The sequence below is a fragment of the Eretmochelys imbricata genome, chromosome 17, assembly GCF_965152235.1.
Source record: "Eretmochelys imbricata isolate rEreImb1 chromosome 17, rEreImb1.hap1, whole genome shotgun sequence".
NCBI classification, from domain to species: Eukaryota; Metazoa; Chordata; order Testudines; family Cheloniidae; genus Eretmochelys; species Eretmochelys imbricata.
Window position 1 is genome coordinate 6,814,821 of NC_135588.1, and position 22,983 is coordinate 6,837,803.

At 39.7% G+C, this 22,983-nt stretch overlaps 1 protein-coding gene across 3 annotated transcripts in view; it reads left to right on the forward strand.

Moving 5' to 3' along the window:
- Positions 1 to 22,983, forward strand: part of USP32 (ubiquitin specific peptidase 32) — a 150,894-nt gene that overhangs the window by 49,664 nt on the left and 78,247 nt on the right. For all 3 annotated transcript variants that reach the window (XM_077836362.1, XM_077836363.1, XM_077836364.1), the window contains exons 3-4: positions 10,804 to 10,909; positions 11,879 to 11,997. In XM_077836362.1, coding sequence (XP_077692488.1) covers positions 10,804 to 10,909; positions 11,879 to 11,997 — 225 coding nt within the window. The remainder of the gene's footprint in view (positions 1 to 10,803; positions 10,910 to 11,878; positions 11,998 to 22,983) is intronic.

Sequence of the window (22,983 nt, forward strand, 5' to 3'; positions counted from 1 at the left end):
TTCATTATGAAATTTGTCATTTTATTTGAGTTCTTCCCCTCCAGCTGGAAGACCTCGGTATTTTTGTGTCTGCTAGGCTTGGTTTTAGTTAAGCAAGGTGGAAACTTTGCACCTACTCTCACGAGAGGTATGATAGACTCCGCACATGAAGTTGCCTTAAGTGCACTGAGTGTCATATAAATCAGAGCTTCACAGTGAAGGCATCAATTTTGCTCTTTCAGTATATTGGATTCGTTTTTTCTCTCTCTTTTTTAAATGAGTAGTGATGTGCTTTATTTTTTTACAACAGTTTTAAAATTGTGTTTTACACTGGAAAATATATGGAGGGATGATAAAAGATAACGGTCCAGGTATGTGGCTCTTGCCTCCAGACATAGAATGTGATTCGCTCTTGCCCTGATTAATGCAAAGACTTGGCCACACAGGAAATTCTTGTAGTGCCTTTTCCTTTCCAGCCATCTATTTCTTAGGGCTTGTCTACACTTACATTTTATAGCACTCTATAAATGTGTGAAAAATCACCCCCCTAGTGCAACAAGTCTGAGTGCTTTAAAGCACTAGTGTAGACAGGCTCTGGGAGCCACACTCCCAGTGCTTGGAGCTAATCCCCTTGTGGAGGTGGAGTGCTGGGAGAGCTCTCTCCCAGCGCTCGCGTGTGACCACATGTGCACTTCAAAGTGCTGCTGCGGGAGCGTTCCCACTGCGTGCTTTGAAGTTTCCAGTGTAGACATACCCTTAGGTTCTCCACTTTTTGTCAACTCCTCTGTCTCTGGTAGGGTGCTAAGTGCATAATGGAATAAAATTGGAATGGAAAAACAAATGTCCTTTTTGTGTAATGTGAAAACAATAGTGATAATATACAGGCAAAGAAGGAAAAGTTAAAACCAGAATGATGCCTTAAGTTACAATTGGACTGAATTTGGCACACACCCTCTGGCTTCGATGGAATTGGACCTAGTTACACCAGAGCTGAATTTTGCCCATTGTGTACAACAGTAAGTTTTATTCTTCATCACTTCTTATTATGGGGTGGGGGGAACAGTATTCCTAGAGGCAGAAAACTAAATGGGGGGGAAAAAACCCAAGTGAATTGTTGCTAGGCCAGATGTGAAGTCTAATTTGCATTTTGATGACTTTAGATTTTTTTGTTTTTTAGAACCATTTTTCTTGCCTAAACTTCAGATCATAGAGGTCAGCACTTTAGATCTCCTTTATTAAAGGTGCCTTAAGTAATAGACTGGCCTTTTTGTCAGATCTAAAAGCCATGAGTAGTACTGTAAGCAGTTCTTATTATGGAATGATTACTGTCCCTTCATTGTAGTTACATTTGTGGCTAGGTTTTTATTGATCTCTCACTTTCTCCAAGTACTCTTTGAAAATTTATTTGTGTCTGAGTAGAGAAATTTGATGTATAGTTCATCTGAAAATATTTATAAGTTGTTAGAACTTGGAACTAACAGGTGTCCATGTTTTGAAAATTCTAACTTTTCATTAAATATCTCCAAAAACAGCTTAGCCTAGAAACTTGGTTTGTTGTATTAAATAATTATTTGTGAAATATAGTGCATAGATAAATAGTGTGAAAAGATTTTATAGTTGGAGTATGTCACTGATTTGCTAATGTTTGGGCTCTCTGTCAAAGTTCCTGAACCATTTGGAAACTCTTTCCTAGTTAACTTCCACACATTTATTGTGAGTTGTAGTCTTTATTTTAATGACACTAGAAGGAACATTTTTCATTATCCTTGTAGTATTACGGGGAGTCCTTTGTGTCTGTGCCTTATGAATGCTATAGGTAAATTAAGGACTAAGGACACTGTCATTTTTGAGGAACAAGGTTTCTGGATTTTGACAGACTAGTTGTTTTTAGGGCTTATTGCATTTTTTCCATTTAGTAGCAATTCTTTCCCTGCACATTTTAATCTGTTACAAAGAAAGCATCCCCTTTTAAAATTCCTCCAGACTTTTTAATTCTGGCTTTTTTAAAAGAAAATCCTAACTTGTCCTATCTTTCTGTCAATTTTTTCATCTCAGAAAACATTTAGGTAAATGGAAATTTGCCAGTGACAAGTGGGATCATGTTTGGTTTATACTGCAAAAAAGTTGTGAAACTTTGTTAATTAGCAAAAAGTTACCAAAAGACAGGTGATCCCCTTAAGCACAAATCATATTCTAAGAAACCAGAGCAGAAGTGAAGGCATCTTTAATGCCAAACTTGTAATTTCTTATAGGCATAAATCTATTTTCACACTAACCCTAGTGTTATAAAGGGAGAAAGTAGCTGTAGCTATGCAATGCGTTAAATGTAATCTTCTAATAACTCATGAAACAGAAAGATAATAGAAAGAAGGGACATTCCTGTCTCAATTTACAATATATAACACTTTAAACACACAGTTATTGTGCTAGTACTCTATTACCAGACTAAGATTTAAAAATTGGATTCCAGTCTTCCACAAAATAGCATTGGTACAACAAAAGTCTTAAGAGGTTTCCAGAATTCAGTTGTACAACTGATAACACAAGCTAGTAGCCTTAAGGGTAAGACTGCAAAGTGCAGGATGCAAGTTACATAACTGCCTACACAAACAATTGGCAAAGAGTCACTGGATTTTTCAGTTTGTACATTCATGTGTACGCTCTGTGAATGAAGGCAGGATGACATGTACAAAATCTGTAATGGAAATTTGTTGACACCAGCAAAATATTATTCTTTCCCTGTCTTGTCATGATGATAGCCATCCCATTTCAAGGCTACCTGTTGTAATGTGTGCCAGGCCATTCCTTGCTGGGTTTTCTGTGCTATATTTTGATGTATCATTTGAACTTTGTTCATAAAAAGTCAATATACAAAGTGCATATTAAATTCTTTTTCCAATACTGAACTATTCTAGTGAAGTGTATTATTACCAAATTTCTAAATGACTTCAAGTAAGCCTTTTTGTCGGGCTGACTTGGTCATGACAACATCGTGTTTTGAGGAGTCTGGTAGCAAAGGAAGAATATACTGCACATTACCACACACACCTTATGTCTTTGACATGCATAAAAATAAATAAGGAGAGAACAAAATTACTTTACAAGATAATGGACATTAGGGCAAATGTTCTGTTATACTTGTTTACTGTGAAGATCACCCCAGAAGATTCCAGAAACAGTACACACACATGTCATTTCAGTTTTTGTTTCAGTGCTTTTAAAAATATCTTCTTGTAGATCTTTATAACATTATAATTTCAGTAATTAACTCAGTCAGCTTCTATTCAGATGGTGTGCTGAGTTTATCTTAGAAAGATAAAACAGTATGTTCCCATTTTGTTCACTCACATTACCTACAAAAAGAAGAATTCTGGGTGGACTCCTCCTGAAGGTTGAAACAACAGACTGGACTTCTACATAGAGTGCTTCCGCCGACGTGCATGGGCTGAAATTGTGGAAAAGCAGCATCACTTGCCCCATAACCTCAGCCGTACAGAACACAATGCCATCCACAGCCTCAGAAACAACTCTGACATCATAATCAAAAAGGCTGACAAAGGAGGTGCTGTTGTCATCATGAATAGGTCGGAATATGAACAAGAGGCTGCTCGGCAGCTCTCCAACACCACTTTCTACAAGCCATTACCCTCTGATCCCACTGAGGGTTACCAAAAGAAACTGCAGCATTTGCTCAAGAAACTCCCTGAAAAAGCACAAGAACAAATCTGCACAGACACACCCCTGGAACCCCGACCTGGGGTATTCTATCTACTATCCAAGATCCATAAACCTGGAAATCCTGGGCACCCCATCATCTCAGGCATTGGCACCCTGACAGCAGGATTGTCTGGCTATGTAGACTCCCTCCTCAGGCCCTACGCTACCAGCACTCCTAGCTATCTTCGAGACACCACTGACTTCCTGAGGAAACTACAATCCATCGGTGATCTTTCTGAAAACACCATCCTGGCCACTGTGGATGTAGAAGCCCTCTACACCAACATTCCACACAAAGATGGACTACAAGCCGTCAGGAACAGTATCCCCGATAATGTCACGGCAAACCTGGCTGAACTTTATGACTTTGTTCTTAGCCATAACTATTTTACATTTGGGGACAATGTATACCTTCAAATCCAGTGGCACTGCTATGGGTACCCGCATGGCCGCACAGTATGCCAACTTTTTTATGGCCGACTTAGAACAATGCTTCCTCAGCTCTCGGCCCCTAACGCCCCTACGCTACTTGCGCTACATTGATGACATCTTCATCATCTGGACCCGTGGAAAAGAAGCCCTTGAGGAATTCCACCACGATTTCAACAATTTCCATCCCACCATCAACCTCAGCCAGGATCAGTTCACATAAGAGATCCACTTCCTGGACACTACGGTGCTAATAAGCGATGGTCACATAAACACCACCCTATACCGGAAACCTACTGACCGCTATTCCTACCTACATGCCTCCAGCTTTCACTCTGACCACACCACACGATCCATCGTCTACAGCCAAGCTCTGCGATACAACCACATTTGCTCCAACCCCTCAGACAGAGACAAACACCTACAAGATCTCTATCAAGCATTCTTACAACTACAGTACCCACCTGCGGAAGTGAAGAAACAGATTGATAGAGCCAGAAGAGTTCCCAGAAGTCACCTACTACAGGACAGGTCTAACAAAGAAAATAACAGAACGCTACTAGCCATCACCTTCAGCCCCCAACTAAAACCCTTCCAACGCATTATTAAGGATCTGCAACCTATCCTGAAGGATGACCCAACACTCTCAAATCTTGGGAGACAGGCCAGTCCTTGCCTACAGACAGCCCCCCAACCTGAAGCAAATGCTCACCAGCAACCACATACCGCACAACAGAACCACTAACCCAGGAACCTATCCTTGCAACAAAGCCTGTTGCCAGCTGTGTCCACGTATCTATTCAGGGGGACACCATCATAGAGCCTAATCACATCAGCCACACTATCAGAGGCTTGTTCACCTGCACATCTACCAATGTGATATATGCCATCATGTGCCAGCAATGCCCCTCTGCCACGTACATTGGTCAAACCGGACAGTCTCTACGTAAAAGAATAAATGGACACACATCGGACGTCAAGAATTATAACATTCAAAAACCAGTTGGAGAACACTTCAATCTCTCTGGTCACTCGATTACAGACCTAAAAGTTGCAATTCTTCAACAAATATACTTCAGAAACAGACTCCAATGAGAGACTGTTGAATTGGAATTAATTTGCAAACTGGATACAATTAACTTAGGCTTGAATAGAGACTGGGAGTGGATGGGTCATTACACAAAGTAAAACTATTTCCCCATATTTATTTTCCCCTCCCGTCCCCCTCACTGTTCCTCAGACGTTCTTGTCAACTGCTGGAAATGGCCCACCTTGACTATCACTACAAAAGGTCTCTCCTCATCCCCCCCTCCCCCCACTCTCCTGCTGATAATAGCTCACCTTAAGTGATCACTCTCATTACGGTGTGTATGGTAACACCCATTGTTTCATGTTCTCTGTGTATATAAATCTCCCCACTGTATTTTCCACTGAATGTATCCGATGAAGTGAGCTGTGGCTCCCGAAAGCTTATGTTCAAATAAATTTGTTAGTCTCTAAGGTGCTTCAGGTACACCTTTTCTTTTTGAGAATACAGACTAACATGGCTGCTACTCTGAAACACTTCGTAATGTTTGACACATCATGACAGCATTGCTTCCAGTCTTTCTACACTTTTACAGTAGGATCATACATTGGCTACTGGTCTAGAACAATACAGTTGTCCATTGCTGCCTCGTGGGGTGTTTACCAAATCTTAGTACTTTTGCCTTCCAATAATAAAATAAGTATCTGTACCACAGCGACATTAGTGACTTTAACTGTGTGAACAGGTGCCTTTTCTAGCGAGTTCTGAAAAAGTCCGTAAGTCTGTACTGTCGAAACTGCATTCATCTCCTGAGGTTTTGTCTTTAATCACAAAGAAATTAGCCATCTGCTGAGGCTAGTTTTTCCTCAGGACTGCTCAGTCCACGTCTTGGATCTCTTTTAGAGAGTCACTCACACTTCTGTTATTTCTGGGTGAGGTGACAAGCTACGTGTCTAAATGAGACAGCAGCACCACTTAATATGATGTTATTTTAGGTGACTATGGTCAGCCCTGTTACGCATAGTTATTGTTTAGTATCTGTCCAAGTTGGTGCGTATCAGCTGCCATTCATCTTACCCTGTGCAGGACACACGGGGGAGAAGAAAGATTTTCACCACGCGTAGTGAAAGGGAAGATGTGGTGATTTTTTTTATTTTTCCCCCTAAGAACCTTCCCTCTTACATTCTAGCCTGCATGATTCTGCCAGGAGACCTGCTTCTAATTCTGTTTGGAAGCAGGTCTGAAAAGTATAATGTTGGAATTGCGAATTGTAAAGAGCATGCTTTGTCTAAAATGGACAGCATTTACCTACAGGGTTTTAAGAATGAAAAGGCCTTACGCGATCTACATGCTTAAGGCATGTTTGGACTTGCCCTCGTGGATTTTCTTCAGTTTAGAAAAGTGTCTTAGCAAAATAAATTCAGTGAGATTTAATTGAGAGAAGCATTAATATATATGTATCTAATTAGTTTAACTTGGAACTTTCCTCACGTACTTGCTGGTTGACAGTTACATCTGGGTTCCCATCCAAGAGAGTTACTTGCTTTTTATTTAAAAAACACCCCCCCACCCCCCCGCTATTAACTTGATACAGTGACCTTCCTGTAAAATTCAGTTGATTGTTATATTTAAGAGACAGGGTTTTTATAGCTCCTGGTGCACCCAGAATTTTTTTTTTTCATTTGAAAGTAACCATATTGATACTTGAAAGCCACGATCGCTTTCACCTGATCAGATGAGCTAACAGCATATTTTTAAATGCTCTGAATTATTTCCTTTCACTGCTAAAGGTAAATGACCTACATATGCAGTATAGCCTTGAAGACCTCTTATGGAATCAAAATGATTAAGAGTAGGAAGTGTGGAATTTAGAACTCTGACAGTGTGCACGGAGCATTTACAATCAGTTTATCCAAATAAGCACAAATTTAGCTTTTGTAATGTACCCCCTGGAGCATTTGGAAATGGGTTGAATAGAAGAGGATGATCCAAGCATCTTCTGGGAAGCTAATCTATTTTTGTAGCATTATGCAACCAGCAGTGGAATGAAATTGCAGGTTGTACTTAACCGTTTCCTTAGAATGTGCTCCGTCTGTATTTGAATTCACATACCTATGGGTCTCTTAAACTGCTTCAGTGGAGAGCATTTAAAAGAATAGATTGATGATGGAGAGTGGCATAGGGCTCATCTACCATAGCGTGTAAGGCTTTGTCTAGGTGTTGCTGGACATCTATCTGTTGCAGAGCCACTACTGGTAGTAATTATGATGGTACTGATAGAGGCAAGATACTAGCACTTTTAGCACCATGTTACCAAATCCTGTTCTGGAGTAAGTCTAGAAAACATGGTGATAGAAACATAAGTGAACACTTGACCCCTGTCTAGACTAGCACTGTATTGCTGTCACTGGTGGAAGGGCAGCACTGGGAGACTTCCCACAAATCTGCTGTAGACAAGACTTTTAAAGGGCTGTTACAGCAGTTAGTAATTATAGTGAAACTCTTTCAGATAAAATGCAGTCAAATTATCTTTCAAAACATCTCGCTGGTGCTATAAACATTACAGAAATTTGTCAATGACTGTGAAAGCAGCTCATGACTAATCTAGCTGCCATTCCATGAGATGGAACAACAATTTCCTTTCCTTAATGACTTTATAATATCTCCCCATAAGAGTTAGAGGGCATAAATCCACATCCGTTGTTGACAGCATGGGAATGCCCTGCCCTCCAAATTTTCTTCAGTTTTGTTTATTGGGAACCTCCATCTTAGCATCAGACAACTGCTCTTCTTGCTCCTAAATCTTATGCTTCTGTCCTTGAACCTGTCTGTGATACAGCTTTGAGCCAAAATTATTTTTATATGGTCACTTGTACCTCTTCTTTCACATGCCTGAGGTGCATAACACTGTCCATTTTGGGGAGGAAATGGATGAGTGTAACAATTCACACCTCTGTGTTAATGGTACTGTACAAAACACAGGATATTTCTACATTAACTTTTTATCCCCATTGATTTCTGATATATATGTTGATGCTATTATGCAAAATTCTGACTTGAGTGCATTTGTGGCTCCCACTGAAGTCAGTGATAGCTGTTTGTGCACATTTTGAAGTAACATTTGCATTTAATTGAGTTTTTGAAGTTGTTTACTTAAAATACATATTGCTGATGAGCTAAAAACATGCTATTTAAGGTTATTGAACTATTAATAGAAGGTAACACTACGATGTTGATTGCTTTGGCACTGTCAAATACGGTTCCCTTTGAAGTAACTGACTTTTGCAGAGTAAAGGAAAACGTAAGGCAGTTGCTGCTGGACACAGACTGCCACCCAATCCGTGATCAGCGCAACATCATTTGTTCTGTTGTCTGTGACGGTAATATTTCCCCATCAGCCAGACTTCAGAGTCTATGGTTAGTTGCACAGTGCTGTATCTGTAAGAAAACCAAATGAGAAGAAGTGTAGGTTTTAAAGTAATTTCTCTTTGAGAGTGTAACTTAAATTTTGGCTGCTTTCATTTCTAAATTTCTAACATAGATTTCTGTTCCTATTAGTGGTAAGGTACCGATGCTTGTAGGTAAGGTAGTTGGTGAGCATCCTAAATCAGGAGGTATTAAAGAACAGTACAACTGGAAGTGTATTTTATAGAAAACACGTCATGCTGCTATCTTCTGTTTTTCCTTTTCTTTTGTAAAGTTAGCAGGAAGGTGAAGTAAGTGACATTGGAATAAACCAGTTAGTGATTCTTGGTCATTAAAATTAGTTGTTACTTGTCCTAAAGAGACTTCCTGCATGAATATCACATCTGTAAATATTCAACCAGTATTTAAATATGCTGGCTAGCTAAAGAGCAATGCATAAACTGGTCTATTGTATAAAAGGCGCATGCTTCAGCCCTGCTACTGACCACTTCATTGGTAAATAGTGGCTCCTTATGAAACTTAAATAGAAGTTATATCTGTATCGAATTGGCATAGCTCCCTTCAAATGAAATCTTCAATTCCAGTGACTTCCACAAACATTTCTACAAAATCAATTACTGAATAGTTTTTCATGTGACTGGTGTAGCTAAACGAAATGCTTGTATACTGGTATGTACTACATATGTTAGAAGGATATCCATGGAATAAACTCCGTTATTTTTGCAGCCATGTAATAAACTGAAAAGGAGTACTTGTGGCACCTTAGAGACTAACCAATTTATTTGAGCATAAGCTTTCGTGAGCTACAGCTCACTTCATCGGATGCATACTGTGGAAAGTGTAGAAGATCTTTTTATACACACAAAGCATGAAAAAATACCTCCCCCCACCCCACTCTCCTGCTGGTAATAGCTTATCTAAAGCGATCACTCTCCTTACAATGTGTATGATAATCAAGTTGGGCCATTTCCAGCACAAATCCGGGGGGAGAAAACCTGGATTTGTGCTGGAAATGGCCCAACTTGATTATCATACACATTGTAAGGAGAGTGATCGCTTTAGATAAGCTATTACCAGCAGGAGAGTGGGGTGGGGGGAGGTATTTTTTCATGCTTTGTGTGTATAAAAAGATCTTCTACACTTTCCACAGTATGCATCCGATGAAGTGAGCTGTAGCTCACGAAAGCTTATGCTCAAATAAATTGGTTAACCTCTAAGGTGCCACAAGTCCTCCTTTTCTTTTTACGAATACAGACTAACACGGCTGTTAATCTGAAACATGTGATAAACTGTTGAACCGTGGAATAAACTGCATTTTGTTTGTACCATGAATCTTCTTGCCTACATTTTGTCCACTAATCTATTTCTGTTGGGATTGCTGCTACTATTCCAAATTTCTGAGCTTTCAAACAGCCATTTTTTTGTGATCAGTAATTACCGGTAATACAACCACCCCAACTACTAATTAATAAAACCTGTCCTGTCCTTGACAGTGGGCTATCTTTTGTGTATTTCAGATTGTGTTGGTAGAGCCGCTAGTTTAGGATCTTTCCCTGACCCAGCCAAGTTACCCATTCAGGCAGCTGTGTCCTGAGGTCCTCCTGCTTCTTCTTTTCTATTGTGAAGGCCTTCCTCTCCTATGGAGCACATTGGTCAAAGAGTGTGCCCTAAATGTGGGTGTGCCTGAATTCCTTTGGCAGGACAATCATGGTTCTTTCTCTCCCCATAGGTGATAGCATGGAGCAGGTTCCAACTCCTGTTTTACACTCCTCTCCTAATCCAGGCAGCAGTCTCTTCCCACAGGCCTGGACTATTGACTGCATTGTTTACTGTTTCTCCTTGTACACAAGGGAAATAGTTAACTTTCTCTCAGTTTAAAGAGGAAAAAAAAGAAGGGTAGATAGGCAGGAATTGTTTGTATTCAGTAATCTTTCTGTTATCCCTATGGCTTGCTCTTATCTACTCTTGAGGATGTTATTTCCCTGATGGACTATTTAAGATATCTTGGAAAGACCCTTTTATAGGCATTGATAGGAAACAACAGCAAACCTAATGTGACTAACAAGGATCAGAAAAGCTTCTAATTGAATAGAAGGTGACTAGCCTAAAACAAAAACCAGGACCCAAACATAGCTTGTTGCTTTTATTTTTTCATCCACACTCTTTCAGTTTCCCTTCCATAATGTAAAGAATGAAAGTAACGGTTTTTGTTTTGTTACTTCTAGGTCATTTACTGCTCATTTGGGGGAACATCCAAAGGGCTACACTTCAACAACCTGATAGTGGGATTAGTCCTACTAACAAGAGGCAGAGATGAAGAGAAAGCAAAATGTGAGTAACAAGTGCATGTAATCAGAGTAACAAGGTGCATAGGATACAACACATGTAGAACATGCTTTTATAAAGCAAAGATTAAGTTGAGATTTTTAATATGTAGATCTTGATTTTTATATGCAACTCAGAGCACAAGTTAATTAAGTAATCAAGACTGAGATTTTTTTTTTTTAACAATGCACATCTCGAGATGCACTCAGGATTTTTATGTTTACAGCACTTAACAAAAGTGAAATGATCTGACATTACATAGTGAATGCCCAAGTGTGTCTGTCTGGATCTTGTTGAAAGGCTGTTGAGGATATTCTGTAAGGCAGAATGAGAAAGAGTTACGGTCTCAGTTGTTTTTGAAAAATATTCATTAATCTAAAACATCTGCATAGTGAGTTTTGTTAATTTGTCTTCCTCTTAATTTGACTCAACAATATTTGCTTTTCCTTTGGCTAGCAGGTAATAGTATACAGAAGGAAATATTTGTTAACCCCTTATTGAGCAATACCAGAGCTTGGTGGAATGAGCCTAAATAAGACCCTTGTGCTTCGATTACCAGACAGTTACTGGCACTCTGAGGCCTTGTCTACCCTAATTGGGGGGGATCGATCTAAGATACGCAACTTCAGCTACAAGAATAGCATAGCTGAAGTCTATCTATCTTAGATAGACTTAGAATCACTTACTTCGCGTCCTCGCAGCACGGGATAGACAGTCGCCGCTCCCCCGTTGACTCCTCTTCCACCTCTCGCCCTGGTGGAGTTCCGGAGTCGACAGCAGAGCGATCGGGGATCGATTTATCGCATCTACACTAGACGTGATAAATCGATCCCCGATAGATCGATCATTACTCGCCAATCCGGCGGGTAGTGTTGACGTGGCCTGAGGCAAGTTTGAACAGAATTTTTGAAAGCTTAACTGCAAAATCAGCACAACTTTTGTATTACATTTGGTTTAATCTCTCTTTTTACCTAGACATTTTCAGTCTCTTTTCCAATGAATCTGGGAGTTATGTCATCCGTGAAGAGATGGAGCGGATGCTTCACATTGTTGATGGAAAAATCCCAGATTCGCTCAAGAGATGTTTCTCTGAGGTATGTCGTGCAATTTTTAATGCATTGAATTTACAAGAGTTGAACGTATTACTACTTTATTGGACAGTTTATTTTCTTTGCAATATACATAAATACAAGCATATTTTTATAAAATAACTGTTTAAATACAGTATATATTCCAAGCTTTAAAAGTTGTAAATCCACAAATGCAACTGCCATTGATAGGAGCAGACAGGGCCTATGCAGTGGCCCTGATCATCCAGCACTTACACACATGCTTAACTTTACATGTGTGTTTGCAAGATCAGAACTTGTGGTTAAAACCATGCTGTCAACTGTAGTTTGAACACAGATGTTGTTAATGGGGGTTTCCTTGTCTAGTGTGTACAGGGATTATTTTCTTTCTGAGGACAGTGGTATAATCTTACTCACAAAGAAGTTGAGGGAAGTTCTACTTAGCAGTGTTTTTTCTGTTTAAAAATGGTGGTTTCAGATAGAGTACTAAGAACAACCATGTTGGCAAGACTTTAGTATAAAGATTTCTGTTGCATCACTGAGTCAGAAAGTGGTCCGGCTAGCACACTCATTACCCTAAATAGAGTGATCGCATCTGAAAAGAAAGAAGGGTATTGATCTTCTTTACCTGGTGGCTGGCCACTGGAATATTATGGGGGAAATAAGATTTTTATTTAAAAGAATAGTGGAGTATACCATCACTGACATTGGTTTTAGACCAAAATTGGGTTTGCATCAAAAGAAAATTTAAATTCCCAGCATTATTACATGGTGTACTATTGAATTACCGGATGAGGTAACATCTCTCCAGTTTTTTCAAGAAGTGATATGAAGTCATTTTAAAAAAAAGTTGTGTGAGTTTGTTTGGCTTATATGCAGGCGAAATTTCTAGTATTTGTAGATTTATACATGAAGGTGGGAATAAACAGCAGGTAATTCTGATGTAGGTTACTAACTATTACCTTATAAACCTCATGTGTCTTACATTTAGATTACGTACGTTAACACTGAACTCACGGATTTAACCATTTAAAATTCGTAAAAGTTTCTTTTTAATGTAGTTCGCTAAAAGGTGTTGCCTTTTACACTCCAGTTTGATACAGATATTTAACCCTTATGTTCAAGAATACAGCAAATTAAACGTCTTTTCATTAAAATCAGTGGGAGAAAGTCAAGCGACACATTTTCTTTCATATATAAGAATTAGGTTTTAATGTGTGTTGCCCTTTTGTTTCTGATACAGTGTAAATCGAAATAGATAATTCTGTTTGAAAGTTGATGGAAAGCACTCTCCTTTTCAAAACATCACAGTCCATTGAAAGGTGCTTTTCCAAAAGCAAATTGAATTCAGTTGTCTTTGCAAAGCTTTCTAAGTCCCATTGCTAGGTATGCCTTCTTCCTTTACAAACCTTTCTACGCTAGCTGCAGAAATGAGCAAACAATTGAAAAAGCAACCTTTTAAAAAATAAAAATTGAAAATGTAGTCAGATTTTTTTTCCCAAATCAGTTTTTTTTAAATTTTTAATTCAAGAAGTGGCACAGACAGTACAGAAGATGTTTGGCTGACAAGTCATCTAGCAATCACCACAGCAGTTGTTATATTTAAAAAAAAAAAGAGGATTTTTATAACGGTTCAACAATACACATTTGATTAGATTCCTGTTTTTCTTACTGAAAGTAGTACTATGCTCTTATAGTTATTTTCATCCTTATAATTCTAGGGTTAGGGTTAGAACTAGGAGTTGCCCGGGCTCTAAGATCTGGGCTTATGGGTCAGACCTCTGCCTATTTCCCACTCCCTCACCCTGTTTCAGCTGATCCTGTTTTCTACAGAAGCCGTGGATTACTCTGATTATATTCCACCCATGTCTCGTGGTGATTTGTGCTCCCTTAAGAACCTTTTAAGCATTTCTCCTGTTTGGTCAAAAGGTGCCCTGTTGGATGCATGAATTTTACCCTTATCTCAAGAAGATCCATCCATGCAGAACTGCTGTTGGCTTTGACAGCGAAGAGCAGTCTAGTCATCTAGCAACTTCCCTCCTTCTTGTGGGTGGATGTGAGGTAGAGAGTAGAGGTTGTTTGCGAGGTGGAGCATGTGAAAAATAGGTTAAACTGCCCCATAGAGAGAATGGGAGTATCTGAACTTGAGCACTAATGAGGGAGATTGAGCATTCAACCAAAAAAAGAAATTCTGTGAAACTATGCTGCTAGAAAGGTCATTACAAATATATCTAAGCACTATTAATTCAAAACCCAGCCGAAAACACTACTGACCAAAGATGTAATTTTGAATCCTCAGAGTTTAGGTCCAGCAAAGAATTCTTTAACTCAGTGAAATAGTTTGCTGATGAAGAATTCGGAGATAGAATTCTTTTTATTTTTCCAAGACTGCTTGGAGGGGAAACGCACTCTTCTCTTTAACTGGCTGATAAGACATATTCCTAAACAAATGAAAATCTTACTTTTTTAGTATTTGCTTCTCCTTCATTGCTTGAAAAATTCATTCCTGCCCTCTATATCCACACAAGGAAATGAAGTCACTACTGAGTCACACAAGGTCTTTTGCTTGCAGATGAGAGACATGTGCGCTCTTAATAAATAGGTCAGTCTTAAGTTTGTGGTGTAAAAACTTTATAGAGCATAACATCTGGATTCTAACAGAAATCCAGTGTCTTACTCGATCAAGATTAAATTGCAATAACCTCCCTCCTTAACATTCCTTAAAATAGGGAACTGGGAATTAGCACTGTTGTGGTCATTCCCAGTTCAGCCACTGACTTGTTGGGTGATCTGAGTTCTTTTAACCTTTCTATACCTCATTTTACCCAATATTAAAATAGGTACAACATATACCACCACTCAAGTGGTTAGAGAGGCTTAATATTTGTAAAGCAAACTGAGATTCTCACAAAATGGGTGTCCGTAGAGCAAAATATTAACCTATATTTCTCCATGTCTGGTAACCTGTTGTCAGTTTTTTGATTTAGTTGCATTGCTGTCATCTGTTTGGTATCAGAAGACTTCAGACTAGTGAAGCTTAGTCAACTTTTCACATTTCACTGAAAACTGGACATGGCCCACCTTGATTACCATGTACATTGTAGGGAGAGTGGTCACTTTGGAGGAGCTATTACCAGCAGGAGAGTGAGTTTGTATGTGTGGTTTTTGGAGGGGGGTGAAGGGGTGAGAGAACCTGGATTTGTGCAGGAAATGGCCCACCTTGATTATCATGCACATTGTGAAGAGTTGTCTCTTTGGGTGGGCTATTACCAGCAGGAGAGTGAGTTTGTGTGTGGGGGGGTGGAGGGTGAGAAAACCTGGATTTGTGCTGGAAATGGCCCAACTTGATGATCACTTTAGATAAGCTATTAGCAGCAGGACAGTGGGGTGGGAAGAGGTATTGTTTCATGATCTCTGTGTGTATATAATGTCTGCTGCAGTTTCCACGGTATGCATCCGATGAAGTGAGCTGTAGCTCACGAAAGCTCATGCTCAAATAAATTGGTTAGTCTCTAAGGTGCCACAAGTACTCCTTTTCTTTTTGCGAATACAGACTAACACGGCTGTTACTCTGATACCCAATGAGAGAAGACTGTCTTATGGCTGTCTGACTTTATTAAAGAGAATGCTTTTGGAGTCCTGGAAGGAAACTGTACTTGTGGACTGAGTGTCCCTCAACTGATCTGGCAATGATATTATGTTGACTTTATACTTAATTCATAAGTTCTTCATTCTTGGCAGAAGCCACAAGTTATATGTACACTGCAAAGAAAGACCAGTGTGGTATTCACTACTATATAGTATGATGAAGTATATGCTAAATTTAATTTAATAGTGTCCAGGATACTTTATGAAAATATTTCAGGAGGAGAAGAATCTATCTGACTTTGATACAGTTTTTAGGTCTTACAAAAATGTCTTTTATTGATCTTCTTTTGAAATAGAAAAAGGACATCATAACCTTCTCAACTGGATTTACTGGTCTGTTAATCAGACTTGGTCAAATTGGTTCCATACTTCGGATATTAAGAAAGTTTTATGTTTCTGCTGTGGGTCTTCCTTCCCATTGTAAGGCAGATGGATTTACTCTTTTGAGGATGATGTTTATAGGGAACTTTATTTTTTTCTGCAGAATTCTAGCATGTGTTTAACTAGAAATATAAACTTAAAAAAATATACCTATTTTTTATCCTGTTTCAGAGACACAGAAAACAAATTAATCAATTGTATTGCTATAGATTTTTAAGTATTTTGGACTAAATTCTAACAGGTCTCTGTAGTAAGTGCTGTTATTGGCTTTAAATCTTTTTTTTTTTCCTGTTCCCAATCTTACTGTGCATACAACATCCTTATCTCTTTCATTATTGGGACGTTCTGCACCATATGGAATCTAATGTGAATACTATGCATCTTATAGTCTCCCTCATACCAAGCAACTAATCTGATTTCTTTAACCATTGAGAAAGGAAAATAAAAAATGGTAAGCAAAACTCACTTCCAAACCAAACTTAATATGAAAGTGTACAATTCCATAATACATTACATTTGTATGCTCTGCTGGTTTGGACTTTGATTAGCAACAGACTTTATTTTGCTTAACTTAGACTGCATCTTACTCATGGACTTTAAGGCCAGGAAGGATCATCATTATCATATAGTCTGACCTGCACATTGCAGGCCACAGAACCTCACCCACCCACTCTTGTAATAGGCCCATAACCTCTGGCCTCAAATCTTGATGTAAAGATTTCAAGTTGTAGAGAATCCACCATTTACTGTAGTTCAAACCAGCAAGAAACCCATGCCGCCCACTGCAGAGGAAGGTAAAAAATAACAAAACAAAACAAAAACAGGGGTCTGCCAATCTGACCTGGGGGGAAATTCCTTCCTGACACCAAGTATAGTGATCAGTTAGACCCAGAGCATGTGGGCAAGACCCACCAGCCAGAAACCTGGAAAAGAATTGTCTTCAGTATTCAGGACCCTCCCCAGGTAGTGTCCCATCTCCGGCTTTTGGAGATACTTACCAATAGCAGTCACAGATGGGCCACATGCCATTGCTGGCAACCTTGTCATATTATCCTCTCCATAAAAGTATCAAGGTCCGTCTTGAAACAAGTTAGGTTGTTTTTTTTTTTTTGTCCCCTCTACTTCCCTTTGAAGGCTGTTCCAGAACTTCACTCCTCTGATGGTTAGAAACAGTCTTATAATTTCAAGCCTAAACTTGTTGATGGCTGGTTTATGCCAACATTGGCCCTTAACTTAAATAACTCCTCTCCCTCTTGGGTGTTTATCCCTATGATGTATTTATAAAGAGCAATTGTATTTCCCTTCAGCCTTCATTTGGTTAGGCTAAACAAGCCAAGCTCCTTAAGTGTCCTCTCAGAAGGTAAGTTCTCCATTCCTGTGATCATTCTGGTAGCATTCTCTGCATCTGTTCCACGCTGAATTCATCTTTCTTAATCATGGGAGATCAAACTTGCACATAGTATTCCAGATGAGGTCTCACCAGTGCCTTGCATAATGGTGGTAATGCTTCCCTGTCTCTACTGGAAATTCCTCACCTGATGTATCCAAGGATTGCATTAGCCTTTTTCATGGCCACAACACATTGGCAACTCGTAGTCATTCTGTGGCCAAGCCATATACCCAGGTCTTTCTCCTCTGTTGTTTCCACCTGATAATTCTGCAGTTTATAGCAAAAATTCTTGTTAATCCCTAAATGCATGATCTTGCATTTTGCACTATTAAATTTCACCTCCTTTCCATTACTGCAGTTTTCAAGGTCATCCAAATTGTCTTGTGTGATATTCGGATCCTCTTCCATATTGACAGTACCTCCCAACTTTGTGTCATCTGCAAATTTTATTAACCATGCTCCCACTTTTTATATCAAGGTTATTAATGAAAATATTAAATAAGATTTATCCCAAGACTGAGCCTTGAGGAACGCCCCCTCCAGCTAGGCGTCTCTGAGTATAACCTGTTGTAATCTCCCCTTTAACCAGTTCCTTACCCACCTTTTGATTCTCATATGAATTTCCATCTTTTCCAATTTAATAATTTCCCATGTGGAACTGTATCAAATGCTTTACTGAAATCCCAGTAGATTAGGTCTACCGCATTTCCTTGGTCCCAGAAAAATAGATCAGGTTTGTCTGTTATGATCTGCCTTTTGTAAAACAGTGTTGTATGTTATTCCAGTTACCATTTATCTCCATATCTTTAATTACTGTCTCTTTCAAAATTTGTTCTAAAACCTTGTATGCAGTTAAGGTCAAACCAACAGGCCTGCATTTTCCCAGATCACTCTTTTTCCTTTCTTAAATATAGATACTATATTTGCAATCTTCTAGTCATAGTGTAGAATGCCTGAATGTAGAGATTCATTAGAAATCCTTGCTATGTGGATTGCGTGTGCCAGTTCTTTTAATGTTCTTGGATGAAGATTACCCTGACCCCCCCACTTGGGTCCCATTAAACTATTTTTGTTTGGCTTTCACCTCCGATGTGGTAATTTCTACTTCCATATCCTCATTCCCATTAGCTATCCTGCCACTGTCCCCAGGCTCTTTGTTGTTGTTTAAAAACTGAGACAAAGTATTCGTTTAGGTGTTGGGCCATATCTAGCTTCTTTAATCTCCACCCCATCCTTAGTGCTTAGGGTCCCACTTTTTCTTTCTTTTTATTTATATAGCTAAAGAACCTTTTACTATTGGTTTTAATTTCCTTTGCAAGGTCTTTGCTTGGGTTTTGGCAGTTCTCACTTTTCCTCTCTGCATTTTCTGAGCTCCAAGAGAGCTTTCCTTGCTGATCCATTCCTTCTTCCATTCCTTGTAGGTTTTCTATTTTCTCAATAACTTGTATGAGATGCTTTTGTTCATCCAGATTGGCCTGCAACCTTTCCCTATGAATTTTTTTCCCCTTGGAATGCAGGCTCCAAATAGTTTCTGCAACTTTGACTTAAAGTAATTCCAAACTTCCTCCACATTCAGATTCTTGAGTTCTTCAGTCCAGTCCACTTCCCTAACTCATTCCTTTAATTGTTAAGTTTGCGCTTTTGAAATCAGTCTTGACTTTATAATATTATGTCACTCCATGTGATAGTGGTTAAAAGTGTTTGATATTCTCTTTTCATATCAAGAATAAGAAACAATTTCAGTGAATTGCCTGTTCTGTTTTGGAGGTCAGTTGGATAAAAGGCAGTTGGGAGACGGTCTTCATTTCTTCTGTGGGAAAGTGTCATATATAGTGAATGTTAATAATCTTTTTTTTTTTTTTAAATGCTGTTAGGAAAGCGAGTTGAGTTTTCTTGAATTAAGTATTATCAAATTGTTCTATTGATAGTATGGAAAAACTGACCATCTTTGATACTAAGCTAAGTCATGTTTGTATATTTTATTCTAAATACATACTTGGGCCAGACCATTATGTTTTGTTTTCTACCATAACCAACTGGTATGTTCACTTGACAAAGAGTATTGTGTTTGCATCTTAAGGTGTGCCTTGTGTAACAGAGATTTGCAGTGTGTGTCTGGTGGGAGTGGGGATGGGAAGAAGACTGGGAAGAACCTGCTCTTTTTCCAAACAAGCATGATGTTTTATAGCTCCATTAAAAATTCAGGAAAAAAGCTTACTACCATTTTAATAACTTTTGAATAAAACATTGTATTTGCAGACAATCCATAATGCTGCACACTTAACTATGATGTTCATACATCTTTGCAGGTGAAGTACAGACTTTTAGGGGTAAATTTTCAGCATAATGCCCAAGGATTTAATGACAAACCCATTAAAATAAGCTGCATGGAGAAATCATTCATTGCATTAAATCTGTGTTCTCTGTTATGACTGCCTTTCCTAGCGGGATGAGGAAAAACTGACCACCTGATGCCCAAAAGTGAAGGACTGATTTGTCCCTCTAGATGCCAATCAGTGAATTCTGTAGTTTTGAATATAATAAAACCTCTTGTAAAGCAAAGGACCTTAAAAGTGCTGAAAATGCTTGTAGAGAGTTTCATAGACTACTGTACGTGATTTATCATAGATTGAAAAACATTGAAATGAGAGGTTTCAGAGTGGCAGCCATGTTAGTCTGTATTCGCAAAAAGAAAAGGAGTACTTGTGGCACCTTACAGACTAACAAATTTGTTTGAGCATAAGCTTTTGTGAGCTACAGCTCACTTCATCGGATGCATTCAGTGGAAAATACAGTGGGGAGATTTATATACATAGAGAACATGAAACAATGGGTGTTACCATACACACACTAATGAGAGAGTGATCACTTAAGGTGAGCTATTACCAGCAGAAGGGGGGGGGGGGACGGACCTTTTGTAGCAATAATCAAGGTGGGCCATTTCCAGCAGTTGACAAGAACGTCTGAGGAACAGTCGGGGCGGGGGGCGGGGGGTGTGTCAGCAATGCCCCTCTGCCATGTACATTGGTCAAACTGGACAGTCTCTACGTAAAAGAATAAATGGACACATATCAGACGTCAAGAATTATAACATTCAAAAGCCAGTTGGAGAACACTTCAATCTCTTCGGTCACTCAGTTACAGACCTAAAAGTGGCAATTCTTCAACAAAAAAACTTCAAAAACAGACTCCAATGAGAGACTGCTGAATTGGAATTAATTTGCAAACTGGATACAATTAACTTAGGCTTGAATAGAGACTGGGAGTGGATGGGTCATTACACAAAGTAAAACTATTTCCCCATGTTTATTCCTCCCTTCCCCCCCCACTGTTCCTCAGACATTCTTCAGAGTAACAGCCATGTTAGTCTGTATTCGTAAAAAGAAAAGGAGGACTTGTGTTGTTAGAGACTAACCAATTTATTTGAGCATAAGCTTTCATGAGCTACAGCTCACTTCATCGGATGCGTACTGTGGAAAGTGTAGAAGATCTTTTTATATACACAAAGCATGGAAAAATACCTCCCCCCCCACCCCACTCTCCTGCTGGTAATAGCTTATCTAAAGTGACCACTCTCCTTACAATGTGTATGATAATCAAGGTGGGCCATTTCCAGCACAAATCCAGGGTTTAACAAGAACGTCTGGGGCGGGGGGGGGGGGTAGGAAAAAACAAGGGGATATAGGTTACCTTGCATAATGACTCAGCCACTCCCAGTCTCTATTCAAGCCTAAGTTAATTGTATCCAATTTGCAAATGAATTCCAATTCAACAGTCTATCGCTGGAGTCTGGATTTGAAGTTTTTTTTGTTGTAATATCGCAACTTTCATGTCTGTAATCGCGTGACCAGAGAGATTGAAGTGTTCTCCGACTGGTTTATGAATGTTATAATTCTTGACATCTGATTTGTGTCCATTTATTCTTTTACGTAGAGACTGTCCAGTTTGACCAATATACCTGGCAGAGGGGCATTGCTGGCACATGATGGCATATATCACATTGGTGGATGTGCAGGTGAACGAGCCTCTGATAGTGTGGCTGATGTTATTTGGCCCTGTGATGGTGTCCCCTGAATAGATATGTGGGCACAGTTGGCAACGGGCTTTGTTGCAAGGATAGGTTCCTGGGTTAGTGGTTCTGTTGTGCGGTATGTGGTTGCTGGTGAATATTTGCTTCAGGTTGGGGGGCTGTCTGTAGGCAAGGACTGGCCTGTCTCCCAAGATTTGTGAGAGTGTTGGGTCATCCTTCAGGATAGGTTGCAGATCCTTAATAATGCGTTGGAAGGGTTTTAGTTGGGGGCTGAAGGTGATGGCTTGTGGCGTTCTGTTATTTTCTTTGTTAGGCCTGTCCTGTAGTAGGTGACTTCTGGGAACTCTTCTGGCTCTATCAATCTTTTTCTTCACTTCCGCAGGTGGGTATTGTAGTTGTAAGAATGCTTGATAGAGATCTTGTAGGTGTTTGTCTCTGTCTGAGAGGTTGGAGCAAATGCAGTTGTATCGTAGAGCTTGGCTGTAGATGATGGATCGTGTGGTGTGGTCTGAGTGAAAGCTGGAGGCATGTAGGTAGGAATAGCAGTCAGTAGGTTTCCGGTATAGGGTGGTGTTTATGTGACCATTGTTTATTAGCACTGTAGTGTCCAGGAAGTGGATCTCTTGTGTGGACTGGACCAGGCTGAGGTTGATGGTGGGATGGAAATTGTTGAAATTGTGGTGGAATTCCTCAAGGGCTTCTTTTCCACGGGTCCAGATGATGAAGATGTCATCAATATAGCGCAAGTAGAGTAGGGGCGTTAGGGGACGAGAGCTGAGGAAGCGTAGTTCTAAGTCAGCCATAAAAATGTTGGCATACTGTGGGGCCATGCGGGTACCCATAGCAGTGCCGCTGATTTGAAGGTATACATTGTCCCCAAATGTAAAATAGTTATGGGTGAGGACAAAGTCACAAAGTTCAGCCACCAGGTTAGCCGTGACATTATCAGGGATAGTGTTCCTGAGGGCTTGCAGTCCATCTTTGTGTGGAATGTTGGTGTAGAGGGCTTCTACATCCGTAGTGGCCAGGATGGTGTTATCAGGAAGATCACCGATGGATTGTAGTTTCCTCAGGAAGTCAGTGGTGTCTCGAAGGTAGCTGGGAGTGCTGGTAGCGTTGGGCCTGAGGAGGGAGTCTACATAGCCAGACAATCCTGCTGTCAGGGTGCCAATGCCTGAGATGATGGGGTGCCCAGGATTTCCAGGTTTATGGATCTTGGGTAGTAGATAGAATATCCCAGGTCGGGGTTCCAGGGATGTGTCTGTGTGGATTTGATCTTGTGCTTTTTCAGGAAGTTTCTTGAGCAAATGCTGCAGTTTCTTTTGGTAACTCTCAGTGGGATCAGAGGGTAATGGCTTGTAGAAAGTGGTGTTGGAGAGCTGCCGAGCAGCCTCTTGTTCATATTCCGACCTATTCATGGTGACAACTGCACCTCCTTTGTCAGCCTTTTTGATTATGATGTCAGAGTTGTTTCTGAGGCTGTGGATGGCATTGTGTTCTGCACGGCTGAGGTTATGGGGCAAGTGATTCTTGTCAACTGCTGGAAATGGCCCACCTTGAT